This window comes from Anguilla rostrata, chromosome 9 (genome assembly GCF_018555375.3).
Source record: "Anguilla rostrata isolate EN2019 chromosome 9, ASM1855537v3, whole genome shotgun sequence".
In the NCBI taxonomy this organism is placed as follows: Eukaryota; Metazoa; Chordata; class Actinopteri; order Anguilliformes; family Anguillidae; genus Anguilla; species Anguilla rostrata.
In genome coordinates, this window is record NC_057941.1 from 12,788,534 (window position 1) to 12,810,647 (window position 22,114).

At 38.1% G+C, this 22,114-nt stretch overlaps 1 protein-coding gene across 1 annotated transcript in view; it reads left to right on the forward strand.

Annotated features, from left to right (window-relative positions):
• The first annotated feature begins 376 nt into the window (after positions 1 to 376).
• The window catches only part of ophn1 (oligophrenin 1), a 52,962-nt gene continuing 31,224 nt past the window's right edge, over positions 377 to 22,114 (forward strand). The window contains exons 1-4 of the mRNA XM_064350438.1: positions 377 to 989; positions 11,285 to 11,380; positions 13,456 to 13,517; positions 15,801 to 15,872. Of these exons, the coding sequence (XP_064206508.1) occupies positions 836 to 989; positions 11,285 to 11,380; positions 13,456 to 13,517; positions 15,801 to 15,872 (384 nt within the window). The 5' untranslated portion in view covers positions 377 to 835. The remainder of the gene's footprint in view (positions 990 to 11,284; positions 11,381 to 13,455; positions 13,518 to 15,800; positions 15,873 to 22,114) is intronic.

A 22,114-nucleotide genomic window follows, 5' to 3' on the forward strand; every position in this document is an offset into this window, starting at 1 on the left:
TGTTCTCTTTTCCCTTGATTCACGTATAGAACACTTGCAACAATTAAGGCTATTTGTGTGACGATCCAATATAACTGGACAGCTGCTGAAGTGGTGAGGCCAAATTGTCCTGGGATGTGATGAGCAATGTAAAAAAGAAAAAACAAGAATATATATATATATATATATATATATATATATATATATATATATATATATATATATATATATATATATATATATTGTAGTAGGACGTCTCAGGCCGACGTGGGACAGGATCCTAAATCCACCCACTCGAAGTTTCCAGTCTGAAGACCACTGAACTGTAAGATATGACCCTACCAGAGCTCTACAAATTGCACTGTCACTTTAAGACAAAGCTAAGTATGTTGTAGTGGGAGGGATCGTCGCCTTGCCCAACCTTTATTTTCTGAATGTACTGTACTGTATCTTAGGACCAACAGCAAGATAATTGAGTGAAACGAGAATAGATAATCTGTATTTTTTGTATTCCAGACTTGGAAAAGAGACATAAACATCACTGAAATTCCATGTGGATTTAAGAATTTCGTTTTGCTGGATTGATTCAAAGGACAGAGTGCCACGATGGGAGCTAGCTAACTACAGAGCAAGGAAAATGACTGGATTCATTTTGGGAAGCGAGTCCAATGCAACGTATAGCTACTGCACAATGCATCCAACCGTTGATTATGTATAGAACCTAATCGCTTCCTGAAAGTGAGTCCTATATTTCCATATAATATTTGGAAATAACCTAATTGTATTTACTTGATAACAGTTGAGTACTTCAGCCAGTCCACTCTGGCGCTTTGAAAGCGAATCTGTTCAAAAAGACATGGGGCATCCTCCTTTGGAGTTTAGTGACTGCTATCATGACAGTCCAGATTTTAGGGAGAGATTGAAGTGCTACGAACAAGAACTGGAAAGAACCAGCAAGTTTCTCAAAGATGTGATAAAAGACGGAAATAATGTAATCGCTGCAATCAAGAGTAAGTATTGGCGGTCGTTTTATGCTTGACATTTTGTAGTAGCCTATTAGCCGGGTTGTTAACCGCAGAATGCTAGATCTGCAAAAATGTTGCGGCCTTAAAAAATTCTATCCAAAATATTCAAGAGGTGGGTCCTAGCTGGACGTATCAAGTGATCGTTGCGTAATATAACGAGAAACAGCAATTGTGGATTTCTTTCAGTGTCGATATAGTGAATACATCATTTTTTAACCGAACACAACAAATACAAAAGTCAAAATCATGCCGGGCATACCGTCTACGCCAGATGGGGAGCATCCTTTGTTTATCTCAGAAAAATCGACCCATAAATGACGTGGAATGTTGACCAATAGCCAGTGATATAAGGGGAGCTACACAATAAAATGGCCAGTGTTAATCCAACACTAACAGTGTTAATGCAATTCTAATAGACACCATTTGGTCCCCACTGGAAATGTTTCTGTGTGTACATTGTCCTTAAGTATTTGATCCCTGATTAATTTGTCATAACCATTTTCATAAGTGTAATTCACTGAATTGACACTAACTTGATAATGTGCAAGGAAGAACTCTTTTAAATCAAATTCTGCTGAGGAGCAAAAAAGGGAAATTAGAGAAAGGAAGATAATGCTCTTGGGCAACGGGTTGTGGTTTAGAACTTCCTGAAGAATGTATTTAACTTGCTGTTTTATTACAACATAATTGTTTATTTGTTCACCATCAGCACATGTATGAGAAAATCCCATGGAGCCCTCTGACCATGACCATGATATGCCAATCCTCAAAATATCAGCCCTCAGGGCCCCCCTATGCTCTGGGCCCCAGACAGTTGCTTGCCTTGCCTGTTAAAGATTTTCTATGAGAAATCTGTCTTGCATGCAGTTCAAATAGGGACATTATCTTAATTTTAATGCTTTATCACATTTTATTACACAGGAAAAAAGTTTTCTTCTGCGTACTTATGAGGCGTCTGAACATGTTTTACAATGTGAAATCTTGCAGTAACCTTAGCAATAATAATGCTGCTCTCTCCAAAGATGCAGGCTATGTGTGCTGTGAACAATTTGGTGTTTACATACGGACAAAAAATGACAGTATTTTGCCTTGAGTCTAAAGTCATTCTCTGGGTGGCCAGTAGACATGAGACCATTGTTTGTTTTATTCAATATTATCTCAGGCATTATACACACACTTTCATTTGGTGAACCAAGAGAACCCTCACTGGAGAATATCATTCAAACAATCCCTTCCAGTTATTTCCATCTAGCTCTATTTTTACATGCACTTTAGTCATCATAATAGTCAGCCTGGACCTCACACAGGGCAAGACATAGCCTATAGGCTAGTTGACCTGTTGTTAAAGGTATGGATAGAGATACTTACACACACACAACATTTAAATGCATTTTTCATTTCAATTGATAAATAGAAAATGGGACCACCATTATGAACTTCTGTCCCACAGTATCCTAACAGTTAATAAAGTTCTTATCAGGGATAATGATATAAACTACTCTCAGTTCCACTGGTCAGAGTTATTCTATTTGGCCTGTGTGTCTCCATTTTGTAGGTGGTGTGTCATTATGTGTGAAATGTTTAATGAATTACATTGGCATTTGTAATGTTAGGCTAATTCCAGTCTAATGGTAAGGGTGTGTCTAACACTACTGAACCATCCTCATTCCTTTCAGAAGACATTGACCTTGTGCATGTAGCCTATTATTCAATGGGTGTTAACCAAGATACTTTTGTTTGCCCATCGGTAATACCTCTGAGCAGAACTGTACTCTACAGTAAAATTCCTTTCCAGTTAGAATCCACTTATAACTTTTTCCACTTCCATAATTACTGTTCTTCTAATCGTATCAGAACAAAGTGGTTATTGAAAGTATTGGTAAATAAATAATGGCTTAAATTCTAGTGGTGCCCAAAGTCAGAGAAAGCAGACATATAGGAAACTTCTTTCAATGGTTTAGAACAAATTATTTGTCAAACAAAATATTTTCTCTGAGCATTCGTATTAGTGTAATGGAATCAAAGTTTCCCTTTTTTGAGCATCTAATATAGTTCACTACTTGGATTATTTATTCACAGCCTAATACAGCCTTCATTGCTTGTCTTTATCAAGAGTGTGTCGGGCACTATAGCTCTGTAAAACAATGGCTATAGGAGGCTGTGTTGATCAACACCTGCAGTGCTCAGAAGAAAGCCTAAAAGAACTGGATAAATATACTGTATACTATACTATATTTCCTGATTTCCTCTATTATTGCATATTTGTCACACCGAATGGACAAAATGTGATATTAAATGAAGGGAACATGAGTAAACACAACACTTTTAAAATAATTTCATGTATTTAATGAAAAAAGCTATCAAACACCCATGTCACTCATGTGAAAAAATAATTGCCCCTGTAGTTACTCAATCAACAAATTAACCAAATTTAATTAATAATTAGATTCAGCCAGGCTTGATTGTTGCCAGCCCTGATTAATCTAAACCTCACTCATATTGAACTTTACCATGAGAGTGAAGTTTCTAAAAGCACACTATGCCACAGTCAAAGGAAATCTCTGAAGAGTTGAGAAAAAAAATGTTGAAATATATCAGTCTGGAAAGGGTTATAAAGCCATTTATAAGGCTCTGTGACCCCAGGAACCACAGTGAGAGCTAGCCTATTATCTGCAAATATAGATCATTGGAGCAGTGGCGAGTCTTCCCAGGAATAGCCGGCCTCCAAAATATCTCCAATGTCACAGAAGAACTTTCAAAAAACTGCAGGCCTCTCTACCCTCAGCTAAGGTCAGTGTTCATGACTCCACAATAATAAAGAGACTGGGCAAAAAATTGGATTCATGGGATAGCAGCAAGGCAGAAACCACTGCTAACCAAGAGAAACATCAGTGCTCATCTCACATACGCAGAAAAGAACCTGGATGATCCCCAAGCTTTTTGGGATAATGTTCCTTGGACAGATGAGTCAAAATTAAACTTTTTTTGGACAACAGGGATCCCATTATGTCTGGCTTAAAGGAAATACGTTTCACAGTCAGAACATAATACCAGCAGTCAAACATGGTGTGTAGTGTGATGATGTGGGGATGCTTTGCTGCCCAGGACCCTGGATGACTTGCCATTATTGCCAGTAATTTTGTACTGCACCAGAAAATTCTTAAGGAGAATGTCTGGTCGCCTATCTGTAAGTTGAAGCTGAAGCGTACCTTGGTTGCAGCAAGAAAAATTAAATGAAAAGCAAATCTGCATCTGAATGGCTGAAAATAATCAACATTTGAAGTTTTGGAGTGGCCTTGTCAAAGTCCTGACTTAAACCCAATAGAGATGTTGTGTCAGGAACTGAAATGAACAGTTCATTCTTGGAAACCCTCCAATTTGTCTGAATTAAAGCCGTTCTGCAAAGAAAATTGGGCTAAAATTCCTCCAGTGATCTGAAAGACAGTTGATATCAAACTATAGGAAGTGTTTTTTACATAAATGAAATAATAATTTTCAATAGTCTCTAAAACCATATACTGACCTGTTGTAGAGAACAGAAACTTTGTGGTCTTCTCCTAATTCATTCTCACTTTTGCATTCAGCTTGCTTATATCTGCAACATATTTTCTGTTGTGAAATGAAACTGAATGGAAATGGCATTGGTTCTGTGAGTCAGTCTATGTGGGAATTAATCACCTGTTTTTGCACCTGATTCTCTGTTTGGTATTCTGTGTATTTTTTAAAAGTCTGAATCCAATCATTTGATGTAGGCTACTTGTATCACTTCTGCATGGTTTTGGGTTAGCATAGATGGTTGCACATATTCTTATTTTTAGGTCTTGCTGAAAATTTTGGTTTACTTTTGACAGCACGTGATATGGTTCCCTCTGACTGGAGGATGACATTTCAAACAATCATTGTAATAACAGAGCATGCTGAAGACAGACTAGATTGAGTAAGAGCAGCTATAACCACGTGACCATCCTTTGGCCCTTAGCCCAAAGGAAAGAAAATGAGTGTCTGCATAATAGTTTTATAAGTATTAAAAATGTATTATCATGTTTTTTATTCATTATGCTGCACCTTGATCAGGTCTCCCTTGCAAATAAAAAATAAAATAAAATACATCGCTGGATTTTAAGACAAACTGGCACTTAAGATTTTTGGCTAATGAATTTGAATATGTTATCCATCTAAAACACTTCACATGCATTGTTATGAGTAATTTGGATTCAGAAAGTTTCAGTTCTCTGTGGCTGTCAAGTAAAAATCCATCTTGCTACCCTTCCTGTTTTTTTTAAATTTATTTATTTTTTATTTTGCTTATCATTTTATTTGCAATACTTTGCAAAAAGGAACAGAAATTATATTTTGCAAACTGGCTTATTTTTGGCATATTTCACAAGCTTGCTTGTTTTGGAGTTCACAGTAAAGGCCCAATAAAAACAATAATTCACTGCTAATCTAGCAATATTAAATATTTAATATGCAGGAAATGGCCATATAACATATTCAAAATGAACAGTGGACATTTGTGTCAATAATCCACATTATTTCTAATGGAAACATAGTTGGAAGTAAAAGTGACACCATTTCTGGTCATACAGAACCCCATAAATATTGTGTACAATTCTACTTTGGCTAATTGTCAAGCTGTGGTTCTTTTTTTAGCAATAGTCAGTGATTACACAAGAAACAAGAACCTTAGTGAAAGGTAGGCTCTTTCTCTCTTTCAAGAGTGAAAATGCTAGGACCAGTTATTTTGTCTCTATTGTGTTGTGTAATCAATAGAACAAGTTACACTTGAGAATTGCTGGTGTGATGGCTATGCATAGCCAGGGCTATACATATACACTTCAGATCTTGGCATAGATTAAGAATAATCAAATCTGGAGAGGCAAGAAGTAGCTAAATATGTGAAAGACTATTAATGACTTCCTTAGAGCACTAAGCTGTATTTTCAGGTTTGAACTCCTTCATAATAAGTTCATGCCATGTAGCCTACTATGCGTGGCCATAGCTTTTCATACAGGGATTATAGTTACATGTGACTAAGGTGCCCTTGCAATTAGCATGGGGCCTGTACTTTGAAGGTCCAGGCAACTTTAAAGGTCCCGGTGGTTAGGTCTAGGTGGATATATTCCCCAGACAATTGATTATCCTCTTAATTAGTGCCTGTGGGCTCCAGAAATAAAACTAATTTCTTGTCGGTCTTTTAATTTTTGTGAAAAGAAAAATGCGTATTGCTTTTTCCACATCTAGAGAAGGGGCAATGCTGAGGCATTTTTAACTTAACTTGCCTCACTAGTGGCAAGGCAAGTGGCAAGGGTTTACATATTACATGTAAAAAGGATTTCACTGGACTAAAGGTTTTTGTTACTAACTAATACCAAGTTTACCACTCCCACTGAAAACCTGGAACTTGGCCAAGGGGGGAAGGCAAGCCTATTTCAGCACAGGCTTTTATACATTTTTTTTGCAAGAATCGTTTAAAACAACACACAAACAACACACAACACACTGGCGTCTTGCCTTGAAAAGAGAAGGAATTAAGAGAGTAGAGCTGGATCTGAAAGCTTGAACAGACACACTTTCATGCAGATGACTGCTGCCTATGATCCCATTAAATTTAAACCAGATGTGCCACACATCACAGCCGAGCAGATACAGTGACTTTATGAAGGGGGGATCCCTTGTGCTCTTTCAGGCTACCCTCCTACGACCCACAGTGACGCCAAGCTGAATTCCGGGGAGTTCCAGGGAAGCCTTGAGCAGAGCACAGGCCCTGGAAACTGCATGCATTGTTCACTCAACGTTCAGTTGACCTTAAAAGCTGAATCTGTTTTTTTTTTTTGTTTTTTTTTAAATACTATAGTACAGTCTTAGAAAAAACACTTAACATTAAGTTGTTTCTTAATTTTAACACTTTCCTATGAGTGCATTTGCGACTTAGAGACATTTATGGTAATTATTCACTGTAACTGTTGCCAAGTGAATGCATTTGAACAGCATTGCAGACCTGGGTCAAATACGTATTTGTTTTGGATTCAAATAATTTTCTACGCTTTACTGATCTTGTCTGGTGTATTAGAGCCAGTGAAACACTCTCAAAAAGTGCAAACCCTGTCTTCTGGTCATATTGGCAGGCTCAGTTACACCAGGCAAGATCAATAGAACACAGAAAAGTATTTGAATCCGAAACAAATAGGCCTACATATTTCACCCAGGTCTGCAGCGTCGTTATGATATGCTTATTTTAAGTCAATGATTGACTATTTGCCTGGCAGGATATGTTTACAGGGCTTTAAAGCTGTGTAGCTGTGGTATTACTACAATACTCCAGCAAACCTTCAGGCTCTCTGAATATTCACCAATCAGGTTTTTTTTTTTTTCATTTTCAACCAATTTCCTTATAGACTTCTTATAATACTCCTTTGAAACTTTCTTAACCTTTAAACCCACAACATATATTCACTAATCTGAGTTCTGAAAAGGTGTTGCTTTGAAGCCACATATTATCAGTGTTGCATCATATAATTTGAACAATAACATAGCAACATCCATCACTATGGTTATTTCTGTGTATGCAGAGCAAATTTCTCTCTGGAACTTAATTTCTATGTTCTTTCTAAGTTCTATGATATATGAATTGTGGTCCCCCATGATTTGGTTTCCACACTTAAAAAGTTTTCTTTTTCCTACTTGCTGAAGAGCCAGAAAATTTGAAACTTGCTATGATAATCGTTATTGTGGTAATCTCATCATCTCATGTGACAAATTCTACCTGGACGACTACCTGGAACATTGCAAAATCCTCCAGAGAGAAATTATCAGCTGGTCTGAGGGGAGTCGAGCACAGGATTCTTAATGGATGCCCTGCCTATCAGCTTATTTGACCCCTGATATGGTACGGTATTTTCAAGTGTTTGGCTTGAGCTATTCTCAGTGAGCTTGCCGCCTTTTTTTTACTGTACGCGGGAGATAATTGAACAGTATTGCCATTGTTAGACATGGTGCTGTCAAGATTCCATTCCATAATGCATTTTTTCCGCTTGTCAAGCAGTTATCCTGGGAACAAAGCTTTCATTGTGAGAGGGACATGCAGAAGGGGATATGTCATATATCCATAATCATAATTGCCTTGAGGAGCTTGAAGATTAGGTTTAGTTGTTGCTGTGTTTGATCAGGTTGCGTTGAAATAATGGATTTAGATTTGGAGGAAAAACACAATTTATGCCAGTGTGTTTGCATGATATAAATTGAGCAGAAAAGAAAAGCTGATTTACTTCACTTTTTTATGGGTGCTTACATATCCTACTAAATTAAGGGCATTTTCAAGTAGAGAGTTATTACTCTGTGTGAGATGTGAAGCTCAGTAGGTTCACTTCTCTGATCAGTCACCCAAATGGTAATAAAACTGGAAGTAGCTTACCTAATTTTTCCTTTTCAGGCTTATTATTATCAGTCAGTCAAAAACAAGAACTGAAACTTATGCACCATTATAAGAAACAGGAAGATGCTACTAACTTGTGATGACTGAATGCAGAATGACTAACAATATCTCTGCTCATTCATACATTCACTTAATACACAAAAGTATTGGGGCACTTTGGAAGATAAAGAAGATAGAATGCAAAATAAAACTTTGCAGAGTCAGCTGGTATGTTAATTAACTTTAAAAAAGAATATATAGGCCTATATATTTTTTTTAATTTATGTAGGCCTATATGTTTCTGAAATGTATGTATTTATGTATGTCGTATTAAATGAGAATGATGTCCTGCCTCCATGATGTCATAAAAATCTGGAAATGGGTAGCTGGTTGATGAGCATCAATGTATCAATAAATTTTAAACATGTCTCAGCCAATGTGTTACACCTTTAGTAGAGCTAGGACTGGCTGGTAAAGTCTGGTCCTTGATCTTTTCTTGCAAAATCAATGTATCACACACAATGTTAAAAAGTGTGTGAGGTTAACCCTGGTATTGTGAAATGTTTATTACTGCTGTTCAACAAATAAGAAACAAACAAAGAGTCCCCCAATAGGCATGTATGCTTGTCAATCAAGAACTTTGATCCCTACACAACAGAATATGCAAATATGCATTGCATTTAGGCTATTTGGCAGACACTTTTACCCAAAGCGACATACAATAAGTGCATACCGAAGGTCATTGGAGCAACTACAAAACACAGGTCCGATAAGGTGCAGTACTCATTATGTAACAGTTATTTATAGCCATGAACACATTAAGTCCAGTTCACACATTAGGGTAGGTCAGAGAGTAATGTCAAGTCAAACTAGGAGGCATGACAACAAGCTTCAACATCAAGGTAACGATGCCAGTGCAATATAGCTAACTGCTGCATGGAGATACATGTGTAACATGAAAGTGCTACAGGAATATCATCTTCTCGTGCCATATAGCCCATATCACCGGGAAAATGCAAACAGACATTCATTGTTTCTTCACAGGCTACAGTAGTGCCTGAAAATTACAGCTGCTGTTTTCACAGCAAACATATGTCTGATAGTTCTGATTTCTAATTTTAGTTTCTTAAACGTTCACATGGAAAAGCTGGATGAAAATAAGCGTTATGTCCTTGTAGGGGTGGGGTGTTACTGTATAGCATTGTCTCTTTCCAAGAAATTCAGGCCTGATTATTGTCACATGTTTGAGGTAATGACCTTGGCATGGGCCACTTCCCTGCGAATGAGGGAACAATGGAAAAGCAATTAGATATTCAACAGGCTGCTAGAGCACAGTGACAGGCCAGTCTTGGAAACCCGGGGCCTTTCCCAATCGCCTGCATTCCATGCCCACTGCGGCTGCTCTCCAAGGCCTTGGTTCTGTAAGGGTCTGCAGTTCCCATGCATGTATGCTTAATAAGCATAAATTGCTCCCCTCTTTGTGTAACAAAAGTTGGTCTGCCAAATCCTGCGCTGTACTTTCACACTTGTGGGACCATTGTAATATGATCTGAATTTAAGAAGACCTACTGTACCTGACACAGTAAAATGTTCAGTGTTAATTCAACAGTGTTCATATGAGTCTATCAGGGATACATATTGGCACTATCCAAGTGAAATGTAGCTACTCTTATGAGGTTTTAGTTTTTACTGTGCAGGAATATGCACATGCATATAGCCATTTAGAAGATTATGATGTTCCTATATTGGGATATTTAGGCAACCTGTGTCATGAAGATGAAAGGTATTGGATTTTTTTCAGCCTGTCTTCAGGCTGTGTTCATGGCATTCTGACCTGATGAATATGAGGTCCGGTTTCTCTTCAACTAGCCTACTTCTAGAACATTCCATACTATTTCCATAGTATGTGTGTTTCCTGAACTATTTAATTTTTAAATGTTTCTTGTTATATTTTTGATTAGCCTATAGGCTGTGTGTTTAGAAGATGTTAGCAAATGTTTTCCGAATTAGGATGTTTCCTTGGACTTTAGTCTTCCTTGTCCTAGGTGGTTTGGTGATAGTATTGTTTTTCTCAGTGTGAATTACTGAATTACTGTATGTGACTATCAGGTATTATGATTCTCAGGTGCATTGTGCCACTGCACATATTAATTGGTCTCGTGATGTAGTCTGTTTTCATATGAAAACATAACTCTCCCCCAGTGTCTGCTTAAATTAGATGAAAGCAGACCAACTTAGTCTTAGATCTGCAGTCTTAGAGGGTCTGGTGATATTGCAGCCTCTAACAATAACCCAGTGTGCTTTGTAGGCTCATTGAATGTTATGGGGTGTCAGCAGTTACATTTTGTGGTAGAAAAAAGTAGGCCTATACTGTATATTTTATTTACTTTGTTAATTTGCTTATTTGTTTAATGTTGACTGTTGGAGGAGGTGTCCTGCTGTGAAGCCATTGCCTGGCTTTAACTGAGTGACTGCGGCTGCAGCAAGAGCTGCTGACTCAATTAATTGCACATCTATCTGCCACTGTTAAATGTAATGTTAGCCTGCAGTATTTGCTTATAGAATAGCTGCAGCTTGTGAGGCTGAGAAGTTCCTTTGTCCATCTCATTCTTGTTATGCTTGATATGGCTATCCAGGTAAAGGCAATATTCCAACGCCCATCATGGTTCAGAGTGACTTCTTAAATAGGAATTAAACGAGAACAACCCAGTAGTGAAGACAGACATGAATTTCACCGAAGTACATGAGTTGTCACAAATATAAACATGTATCTACAGACAGTTGTGTAAATGAAGTTGCCAAATGCAGAAGTGTACTATATTAAATTCTTATTCTTGATTATGTGTTTGTGTTTGTTTTTCCTCAGACTACTCTTTGGCAGTTCAGAAGTTCTCACAGACCCTCCATGCTTTCCAGTTTGACTTCATTGGGGATTCTTTGACTGATGATGAGATTAACATTGGTAAGCCAGAATCTTATTTTAGGCTATTGGGATGGCCCTTGAATATCAAGTTAATATATTATAATTGGTATAGGTGTAACAACTTTAAGTCTAATCACACTGTTCACACTCAGTCCATCTCCTCAAAACAACATGTGAAATATATCATGTCTAGTGTCTCAATTAAATTTTCATTGCTTTGTTACTTCAGTCAAGCAAGTCCACATGTGAATGATTGAAAAGAAACAAAAGGTTCTGGTGTGGCCTAGTCAAATCCCATACTTGAACCCGATAGAGATGCTGTGGCAGGCCCTGACATGAGCAGTTTATGCTTTAAAACCGACCAATTTGTCTGATTTAAAGCAGTTATGCGAAGACGAGTAGACTAAAACTCCTTCACAGCTATGTGAAAGACTGATACCAAATTTTAGCAAGCATTCGGTTGCACTTATTTGCTGCTAGAGGTGATGCAGCTAGTCAGCTTTAAATTAGTTCTTCACATGAATGATATGGGTGTTTGATCAGGAAGGGGGCAAACACTTTCACGACACTATACATCTGCAAGGTGTCGTGATATTGGCAAAATGAATCAGCAGTGGCCAATATAAATACACCATACGTCTTACATAAATGGAAAAACGCACATGTTTAAGTAGCGTGAATGGGGTGATGAAACATCTGACTAAATGCTGTTTCTTCAAAGAAGCATTTGAAACAGTATTTTATTCCCAGGCCTTCAATTCAAACTCTGTTCTGCTGCCCAAATGTTCTGTTCTAGTTTGAGCAAGACCTGTAGACTTGACATAGGGGCAATATGGCTAGCACATGTTTTAGTATCGTGTCATGTTGGGCCTGAGATACAATAGGAAACAATGCAGTGATGCTATGCTATATATTTGTCAAGGTAATCCTCTTTGCTCTTATGTCTCCACTGATTTTTAGCTGTCTAAACAATGACAGAAATAATGTGACCTCTACTGCAGTATTGAGTCAGAAATAAGTAATGAAGTGTGAATTTACAGAGAACATACGTAGTTGCAGAAGGAATTTTGGTAACAGCAGAAGAAGGACATATAGCCTAAGCTGGTATTTGTGCAAATGGAGAGTATTCTGTATAATGTGCTGTTACCTGGTTAGTATTTGTAGGGAAAATAATATGATGTGCGATAAATACACGGATGTGTCTGTGCTTCTACCTTGCACAGTTCCAAATACCTTGTACTCTCTTTTTGTAAATAAAACGTCAGACTGTACATTTGGTGTCTTTTGGCAGCTTGGCTTTTATTTAGAGTTTGGGAGGTTCTTAAGAAGTAAAGTAAATACAACACTCCTCATTTAAATGCAGCCTTATGTGATTTCTCTGAATGTTAAGACCTTCCCAGTGGAGGTTGCGGTAGCTTGCAGCCTCTGTGCATTGTGTATTCAGCCAGAGTAATGGTGTCTTTCATCCAGGACTCTCCCGCAAAAAATACCAGGGAGAGTGCAGAACTGGACCAGCCATGCATGTATAAATTATTTATAAGAGCCATTTATTTCGGTTGCATTCATTGCATCCAACTAAAAACTTTCCTCTGGACATAATTCAACTGCATTCATTGAATTTGAATTCCTATCTCTATAAAATTACTCTCGTGTGACAATTACATATTCTTCTTAGCTAAATTATTACTGTGAATTGACTATTGATCATTTTCAGAGAACTGTCTTTATATGCCCTCCAGTGTATTCCTTCCAGAATTATTGTAGATATATTATTTTAAAACACATTTGGAAATGTTGCAGGGATTGGGTTACTATATGCCGAAGCAATAAAACATAAATACAACAGAACAATCAGTTTTAAGATTAAACATTTGGTTTTTGCAGCAGTTACTGGGAAGATAAAAGGCAAGACGATTTTGTGTAAATCCTTAAATCAAGTAAGCTCGAATTTAGCCTATGTGTTTGGAGAACTTGTGTAAGCCACTTACATATTTATTTTTTTTATTGCCTCTGAACATGTCTCCCTTGTGTTCTGAATTTTTTATTTTTTATTTTTTAATCGAGCAACGGATGTCTCCTGCTCTTAGAAGATATGGTGTTTGTTTTGTTCCCAGCTGAGTCTTTCCAGGAGTTTGCTGGTCTGCTCCAGGAAGTGGAGGATGACAGGATGATGCTGGTAAATATTCAGTTTTTTTATTTTCTGTGTCAACTTCTTTTCTGTGTCTCTGTAGATAAAGTACACTGCAAAAAAAAAATATATATATAAAACAACCAGAATTATCATCCTGCTTCCACATACCACAACAGCATTACATTCCTGTTTTGGGGCCCAGCCACTGATGTACATTTTGATGTTGGATTAAAAATGACCTACAGAAATAGAACCAGTCTGGACAAATGCACTTGTCACTTGAAAACACTGTGAGTTTGTAATGCAATGATATCTTTTTGGTAATTTTACTAAATGGCCATTGGCGTTTCAGTCAGATCAGCCGTGTTCACATGCATGCCACAACAGTGACCTATGAGTGCTCACTTCTCAATGTGTGGCTTCAAACCACCTGCAGAGGAGATGTATATGGTCTCTGGGTTTTTCCTGGCTCAAAATACAGCCTATGTGGTGATATTGTGTGACAGCGTCTGCGGTTGGTCCGGTTTTACTGCCACCGTCAACTCAATGCATCATTTCCCTATATTTAGCTACATTTAGAATGTAAAGTTCTGGTATTCAAGAGACCACTGCAATACATTGAGATGTTGGCTAAAAAATTAAATGCATGAAAAAAAAACTAAAATGGAACAATTTAAATATTTATTGAATTTACAAATGCCAGCTTACTTAAATAATTTTTATATATTAACTCAAAGAATGCTTGTCCCATCCTTTTTTTGTCACTGGTGTTTCTTGTACCCTACACAGTATAACTTTTCAGAATTCTATTTCTCAGTTTTGTTTTCGCAAAAACAGTGTTAATACAGAGAAATCCACTTAATTGCATAACGGATTGTCACATTATTGCATAGAATTGACAAATTCCGAACTATTTGCCATTCATTCCATTGTAAATGGAATGAATGGCAAATAGTTGCATAAACCATTAGTGCATATGTCATATATTTTCATGGAATTATGTCCATACATACATTACATCGTATAATGATATGTAAATATACAATAAAAGTCAGTAGATGTGGCATAAATAAATCAACAATCCCCCTGTGAAGAGACAAAACTGCAAATATTCCGAAGGTAGGTCGTTTCTGTTGAAAATCACGTTGATAGTGTCTGAGTGGCACGCGTGGTTGTTGGCTCTCTGTTTCATTCTTTTATGCAATTAAGTGGATTCTACTGTAGTTAATGTAGTATGTCTAAGGTTGGTCGTAAACTTGAAAGCAGTCAAAACGTCGTCTTAGACATTTCAATGCAGGAAAGACCCTGAATCTACACTAACACATCTCACAGACAGGGTGTGAATGTATCACATTCTAGGTTTTCTCCCCCACACCATTATATTAAAGAAGTCTTTTAACCAGTTGAATGCCATCTATGTTTTAAGGCAGCGTCACGATTGCTGTTTTCCAAACGCTTTTTTTGTACGGAACATGCCTCAGGGCATGCCGGGCCGAGACTTGTCAGGTGAGTTTCAATGTGGCATGCTGTTGGTGTGTTTAGTTTTTTTCCTGCTCAACTCTGCAGACAATGCAGCCGTTTCAAGTGAACGTGTAGGCAGTTCTGTGCAGTCCCATGTGCTCTATTGCCGCTTCCTACACAGGAAATGTATGTTCCCAGCTGCCAGCTGACGTGGCTTTTTATAGTTGCCTCACTATCGTAAAAGGAAATAAAAGGATCTGTGCAAGCTGCTGTGCTCTGTAGTTCAGCCTGCTTCCAGTTGCCGAGCATGGATGCGTTATCCTCATATTGACACCACTATCGCACTGGGCTGGCTTCCATGATGGATGATTTAGCCTTTCTGTTTATAACAGGGTGAGGCCTCTCAACTCACTCTGACCCTGCAGCAGACGCAGAGCAGTAGAGAATGCACCCTGTCCTCAGTTTCCGTGGATATGGCCCAATCGGCACCGAACAGCAGGTCCTTGTATGGAATGATAAAAAATGCCTTCAGGCGGGAAAGAGGCCGCCACCTGCCGGCACATCCGAGCTCAGCGTCTGCAATCCGTGCCAGTTTCCAAGGCAACTGCTTGAGAGTCGCCTAGTCCTTTTATCATACTTTTATTGGTTGTCCTCAGATGGTCTACTTTTTTCCAGGACCTCCCCAGTCCTCCCCTGTCAAAATCCTGAGGCAGTGTGCTAAAAATGGGACAGGGAGGGGTTTGGAATGGAATGAGCTCTTTTGGTGTTTGGAAGGGAATGATCTCTTTCTGGGGCCTCTGAGCTGAGGAATGCACGGAGAATAGGGAACATGACATTTCTGCTGCTGTGTCTTGTCTTTGGCTGCAGGTTCAAAATGCGTGTGACCTGCTGATCAAGCCGCTGGAGAAATTCCGCAAGGAGCAAATTGGCGTCACAAAAGTGAGTGCTGCAGCCGATGAGCCACAGACGTTGTGGCCCCTGTGTAAAAGCCCACACATCTCACACTGAGACACTGAGGGGAAAACCTCCATCTCATCCAAAATCCTCTTTATTTGCAGTACAACCACAATAAGCTGTGGTAAACACAATATAACGTACGCGTCGTGCAAAAATTCCAAGTTACTCACGCAAACTGTGAAATGGCAATCATGTATAATGGAAATAATCGGCAATTCAGCTGTGTTACACTTTTTTTACACTATTTTTAAATGACTTCACTGTGTGTTTTGACAGTTTTCTGCATGCAGTGCTTGCGGTGTATGAAAAGCACATGATTAATAAAATATCTTATTATTGTTATTAGTATATATGTGTTAGCATTGTTCAGAAAATTGTGTTAAAAAATTAAATAAATGATACGACTTAAATTATTTGGATAAACTTTATCTGACCCACAAACGTACAGTACGTTAATGGGGCAAACATGTCTGGATATGTTTGTAAGATTCAGTATTTATTTAGCAGGCTAAATATTCGTAATTTGTATCTGTATTTATTTATTATTCTCCCCTAGCTCTAGTGTAAATGATAGTTTCTTGGTATAAATGTCTGATTGTAAATGTGGCTGTTACATGCTGCTACAGAAATTTCCCTGTGGGGATAATATAGTATTCTCTATTTATCCATCCACAGTATGTTTTACCATAGATAATTACTTTAAGCTGCACATATACAAAAACTTGTAAAAATTAAATTGACAGCCAAGTATAAACCTTTCTGGCGTGTAATTTTTCACGCGCTGTTTAAAATTATGTCTTCTTCCATGACGCGATTTTTGTTGACGCGTTGATGTGACACAAAGTTTGAATGACAACGTTCTCTTCAGATAGTAAGATAAATAAACACAGGGTGAAGTTACATCAAATAATTTCGGAAATATTGAGTAGCACTGCTTTGGAAAAAAGTTTGTTTAATTTGTGTTAGCCAATATTATTTGTAGTAACTTGGCCTCATTTTGATATCAATACTTTTAACAGCAGGTCTAGATTTTGCAAGTTTTAATTAATGACTTATGGGCAGTACTTTGTATGCATGTATAACTAGGCTTTTTGTATGTTAAAAATGTTTTTTGTTGCGATAACTGTTTTGAGCTGTGTTACTGAGTAACTGATAATGATAATGCATATACATTTATGAACCATAAGACAATTAAATCTTTAAATCTCGAGACACATGCACACATGGAAACACACATACTTTCTAGCGCACATAGATGTGGATTCAGTCATTTTTCCTTTACCATGAATTGCAAATAAATGAAAGTGTTTGTGATATTTTTAAATGGATTATAGTAAGTGTTTCTAGTTGGTTATTGTGTACATGATAGACCTACTAATTGTTTGTTTGTCGGTAGATCTATGCGCCTAGCTAACATTAGTTTAGAAACGTGACATTTGCAAGGTAGCAAAAGTAAACCAAAGTAGTTAATACTAGAAATGCCACAGTGGTTAATTTGACCGTTGTCACTCGATAATCCTGTCATCATGAAATCCATATGGCTCCCCATATGTCACTTTTCCTAAACATATTATATTGTATTGAACATTCTGACATAATATGAAAATCAATATTGCGCCAGGAAATGAAGTTATATACGCTTACTTAAATGGCATGAAAGGCCAAATTGATTGTCATTTATCTTGTTGCGATGTTACTCCAGTAGTACCCAGCTGCAGCCTCTCAGAACAAGCCTCAGGCTGGCAAAGCCTGTAATAGTAGTCTGAGGTTTTAGGGCCCACCTTGTACTCATGTAGCTGTCTGAGTCATGAATAGGGTTGGGTAACGAAACCTGGTAGCACTATGGCACCAGGTCACATATGATTGGCACTTACCAGACTGAATTTCAACACAATTCAAAACAAGTTTTCACTAACATTGACCTGCTCTGTTGACTCAGTCAGTGATTGCAGATACAGTTAGCAAGCTAGCTAACGTTAAACCCGGTCCAAATTTCAAGAGCGAAGCTGTCTAAAATGTGGCTGTATTTTAACAATGGGACATGCCTTTGCAATAAAAAAGCCTCTCTTTAATTTAGTCATTTGCTTGTTATTTTAAAGAAGGTAGACTACCAGTTCAGGCACCATATAGCCACTGTACTGTTTCAAAGGTTTCTTTTTAGCATGGGTATCCTCAAAATCTGAGCGATACCCATCCCTAGTCATGAAATGATATTTTGTGGGGTTTGCGTGTGAAATGATGTTTGCATGAGAATGCAGAAATATAAAAAAGTTCCCGCACAGATTGTACAGCTTCAAAAAAAAATTATGAATTCTGTACCCTCCCTCTTGGCTGTTTTAGCCAGCCACGGATGAAGGTGGTGGGGGGGGTTATCTGTTGTTTTCAATAAGCAAATGCTGCCCAATCACTGTGGATGATATTTCTAGTGTTGAGGTATATTCAAGATAACTTGTACTCCCTACCCCCTTTGCGTGGTCATTTTGATATTCGTATAGATGATCTGTCTAATTGTTTTGCTGTCAATTTTTTTTAATTTTTTTGTCAATTCTTTGAACTTTACACAGCATGTTCTGGGTCCAACACATAACTGAGGACATACTTCAGATCTTGTGTTTACTTATTGTCTAAATATTGGCTCCCTGAACCTGGTAGATTTCCATGTTTCCGATCAAAAATGTATTGTTTATGATACTATCTTCCGTGCTGTCACAAAGAACCAGGCACACACTGTGCGCTCACATTCTCAGTCAGAACACTGCCTCTGAATTCTCCTCCATGTTCTCAACTATGGATGACTTTGCCCTTATTTTTTATGTGGACCCCGAAGACAGGGTCATCTCCCTGGATTAGCGAGGACATCCACACTTTCAAAAGAGAATGTAGGAGGGTGGAACGTAGGTGGAGGAGCACTAGGCTCCGGTGTCATTAGCAACAGAAGAAAGACTTAATGTCTTCTTACAGCAAGCTAGTTAAGAATGTGTTAAGAATGAATAGTTTTCTGAATAAATCCATGTTAATAAGCATAGCCCTGGGTTTTTATTCAACATAGGTGATTGGCTTTTAAACCCATGTTTATTGTGTGTGGATCTTCAAGCAAATAATTGTTTAGGTTTTTATCCTTTTTTACTGATAAGGTTGAGGGTATCCGATCTATTGTCTCTGCTCCTTTGTCCTTCACTGACATATCTTGCCCTGCGCATACCACTCTTAACCAGTTTTTACCAATCTCTTATAATGATCTAACATATATTGTGTCACACTTGGAAACCCCCCTCTGTTCCTGTTGACATTATGCCATCCAAATTTACCATAGATGAATTAGAAGTAGTAGCTATATAAATATAAACAAACTTTATTGTTATAACTGCTTAACCTTACCTGGCCCACTTGTACACACCTGCTGTACAGCTTCTGCTATTTTTTTCGCTGCACACTGATAAGTCATGGGCAGGTCTCAAAAAGGTCTTTAATTTGTAGTTTAGTGTCAAAGTGTATAACAGGTAAAACAGGTTTCTGTACAATGCTGGGACTTATTTAGTCCAGGTGCTTTTCCATGTGCATGGTTCCATGGCATTTATTAGTGTACTTTGGCCATAGCTGCGTGTTATACTAACATGAGGCATAATGGAACACACCAACTGCAGGGTTAAGATGGATTTCTTGTCAGTGAACATCCTCTATGAGTTAGTATAGTCAAATGCAGAAGCTGTTTTGTTTTTGTCACTGTTTTTTCATTTCTTGTTATTGCTATTGCTCATCTTGAAATTTACCTGCTTTATTGGTGTAAGCACCCTTATTTCTGACCACCCGTTCTGCTCTACTATTCTGTAGTCTCAAGTCTCAAGTATCACTGGATTAACTGGATGATGTTGCAGTCTTGTTTTATTGACATATTTGTTTTTTTCTGTGCTTGAATTGGAAACAATCTTTTTCTATTATTAACCATTGATAATGGTCCAGCCAGATTTTCCACAATAATTCACAATTACATATTTCTTAATCTATATATTTAATGTTTGTTTTTGTGAAGATTATATTAAAATACTGTGCCTGCACACTGTCTTGCACACGCAACAGCAATACTGCTTTTGAGAATTTCATCAGCATTGTTTAACCACTGTGGTCTCAGAAGCCAGCAGAAATAGAACTCGGAACCACTGTTAATCGAAAATTGTATTCAGAGAACTCCACGGTTCCTGTATTGCTGTGAGTAGTTTGTTCTGTTTTTCTATACGTTGGTCAAAAGCACTTGTCCTTTGAAATGAGTCAATTAGAGGACCATTTACAGGCAGTGCATAGCACAACATAAATTCAATAAATGAAAAAGACTCCAGTAACCAGTTAGCACAGGCATATTTAGAAAAAGCTGAACAGTAGACATTTCAACTGAAAATTCTTTGGCACCTATACAAGCTCGTGGGGAACTGCTTTTTGTTTCAATTAAAACAATCTTTTATAATATTAATATAATTAATATAACATAATATTCATTCTTATTAATATAAGAAAAGCACCCACCCTCCACTGGTGGAAGGTACAATACTGCTCCTCAGTCTGTGGAATGGCAAAGAATACTTAAAGATACTTTTTTCTCTATCTCAACCCAACCACATAAATAGGGCTTTGCCATTTTCTTAATGTAGTAACAATAGAGTCCGATTGTTACACCATCACCACACCATATCACTATGAGAAAATTGCACGTTCAGCTTTTTTCCATTAAAACAGAACAACCGCACACAGATGTGTGGCACGTGCATACCCATGCATGCACGCACACGCTCCGAGAGCAGAGGGGTATAAATTCAGCCCACCTAACCCTAATGGAAAAACACAGCTGAAGTGCACTGTGGGAAAAAAGGACATGTGGAAGACCTCAGCTGGCTGGACACTCTGCTTACTTTAGACAGCAATTCCAGCCAAATAAGATAATAAGTTTTATGAGTCCAGAAGATCACTGGAATATTCTCAGTGCATTTAATAGCTCCCTTAGCTGTTTTGTACAGTGTAGGTAAGCAGTTATTCTCCATGATTCATGTACCTGAGTTTAAGAACGCTTGGCATGCCGTGCATACTTGCATATGTTTAAGTTGACTGCGTACTATTGCAATGAGGCAAAGGTACTGTTGATAATCTTTGGAGGACAGGGGCTGCTCTCTCAACGTTTATGCAGTGATATGTCAAGGAAGAACAGCCTGCATGTGTTTAGCGAATTGAAGATGTTGGAAGAAAATGGAAGAGGAAAAAATAAGCGCAGACACACACATCGCATTTCAATGCACACACACAGACATACACACACATAGCCCGGAAAATGTCTTTTGCAGTTTGACTCCATGATTATGATAAACAAAAATGAGGCAATGTGAACAGTATTTGAAATAAATATCGTGCTGTTACACTTACTTCAGGCCCTTTTAAAACTGGAAAGAAAATTTCCCCCGGTTATGAAAGTAAATAGGTCACTGAACGAAAGGGAAAGGGCATCTCTCTCATGGAATTTGCACGCCTGTCCTCACCACACCCCCGCCCCTCCCCCGTGCCTGTGTTGGCTCTGCGTCCTGGCCCAAATGGCGCAGAGCTCTAATCAACTGCAGGTCTCTCTCCCAAGTCCGTGGAACAGTCAACAAGGGGCCAGCCAACCTTGCTGGCAGGCCTGATCAGGGCTTTGGGGTCTGTGAGTGCAAAATGGAAGACAAGCACGCACTCGAAAACCATCCCTGCAAGACCACATCCTCGTTTCAGCCTCATCTCTGAAGAGGGCAATGAGCCACCTTTGCATTCATCTAAATTTATTAATTTAACAGCCACTCTTATGTGTAGTGACTTACAAAAAAAGTGCACTCTTAAAGAACGGGCAAGGAGCAGAGATGTTAGTCGTAAGTTTTGCCGTCAGTTGTAGAAGTAGTTGCATAAACCAAAAACAACATTAAGTATCATGGTAGGTGCGGAGAGTGATAATACAGTGTTTTAATTAGCAAATGGTTTTGAGGGTACACAATAAATTCACATTCGGAGTTCAGGATTTTTCAACAGGTGGGTTTTCAGTCTGTGGTAAATAGGTGGTGATTCAGCTGTTCTGACTGTTGTGGGGAGCTAATTCTGCCACTGGGGGGCCCAGAGTAGACACGAGTACAGTAAGTCTTCTGTAAAAGAACATGTCCTAAATACCGAAATATAAATGTGTGACTGAAAAGAGAGACCCTTTCTGGAAGTAGTGTTGG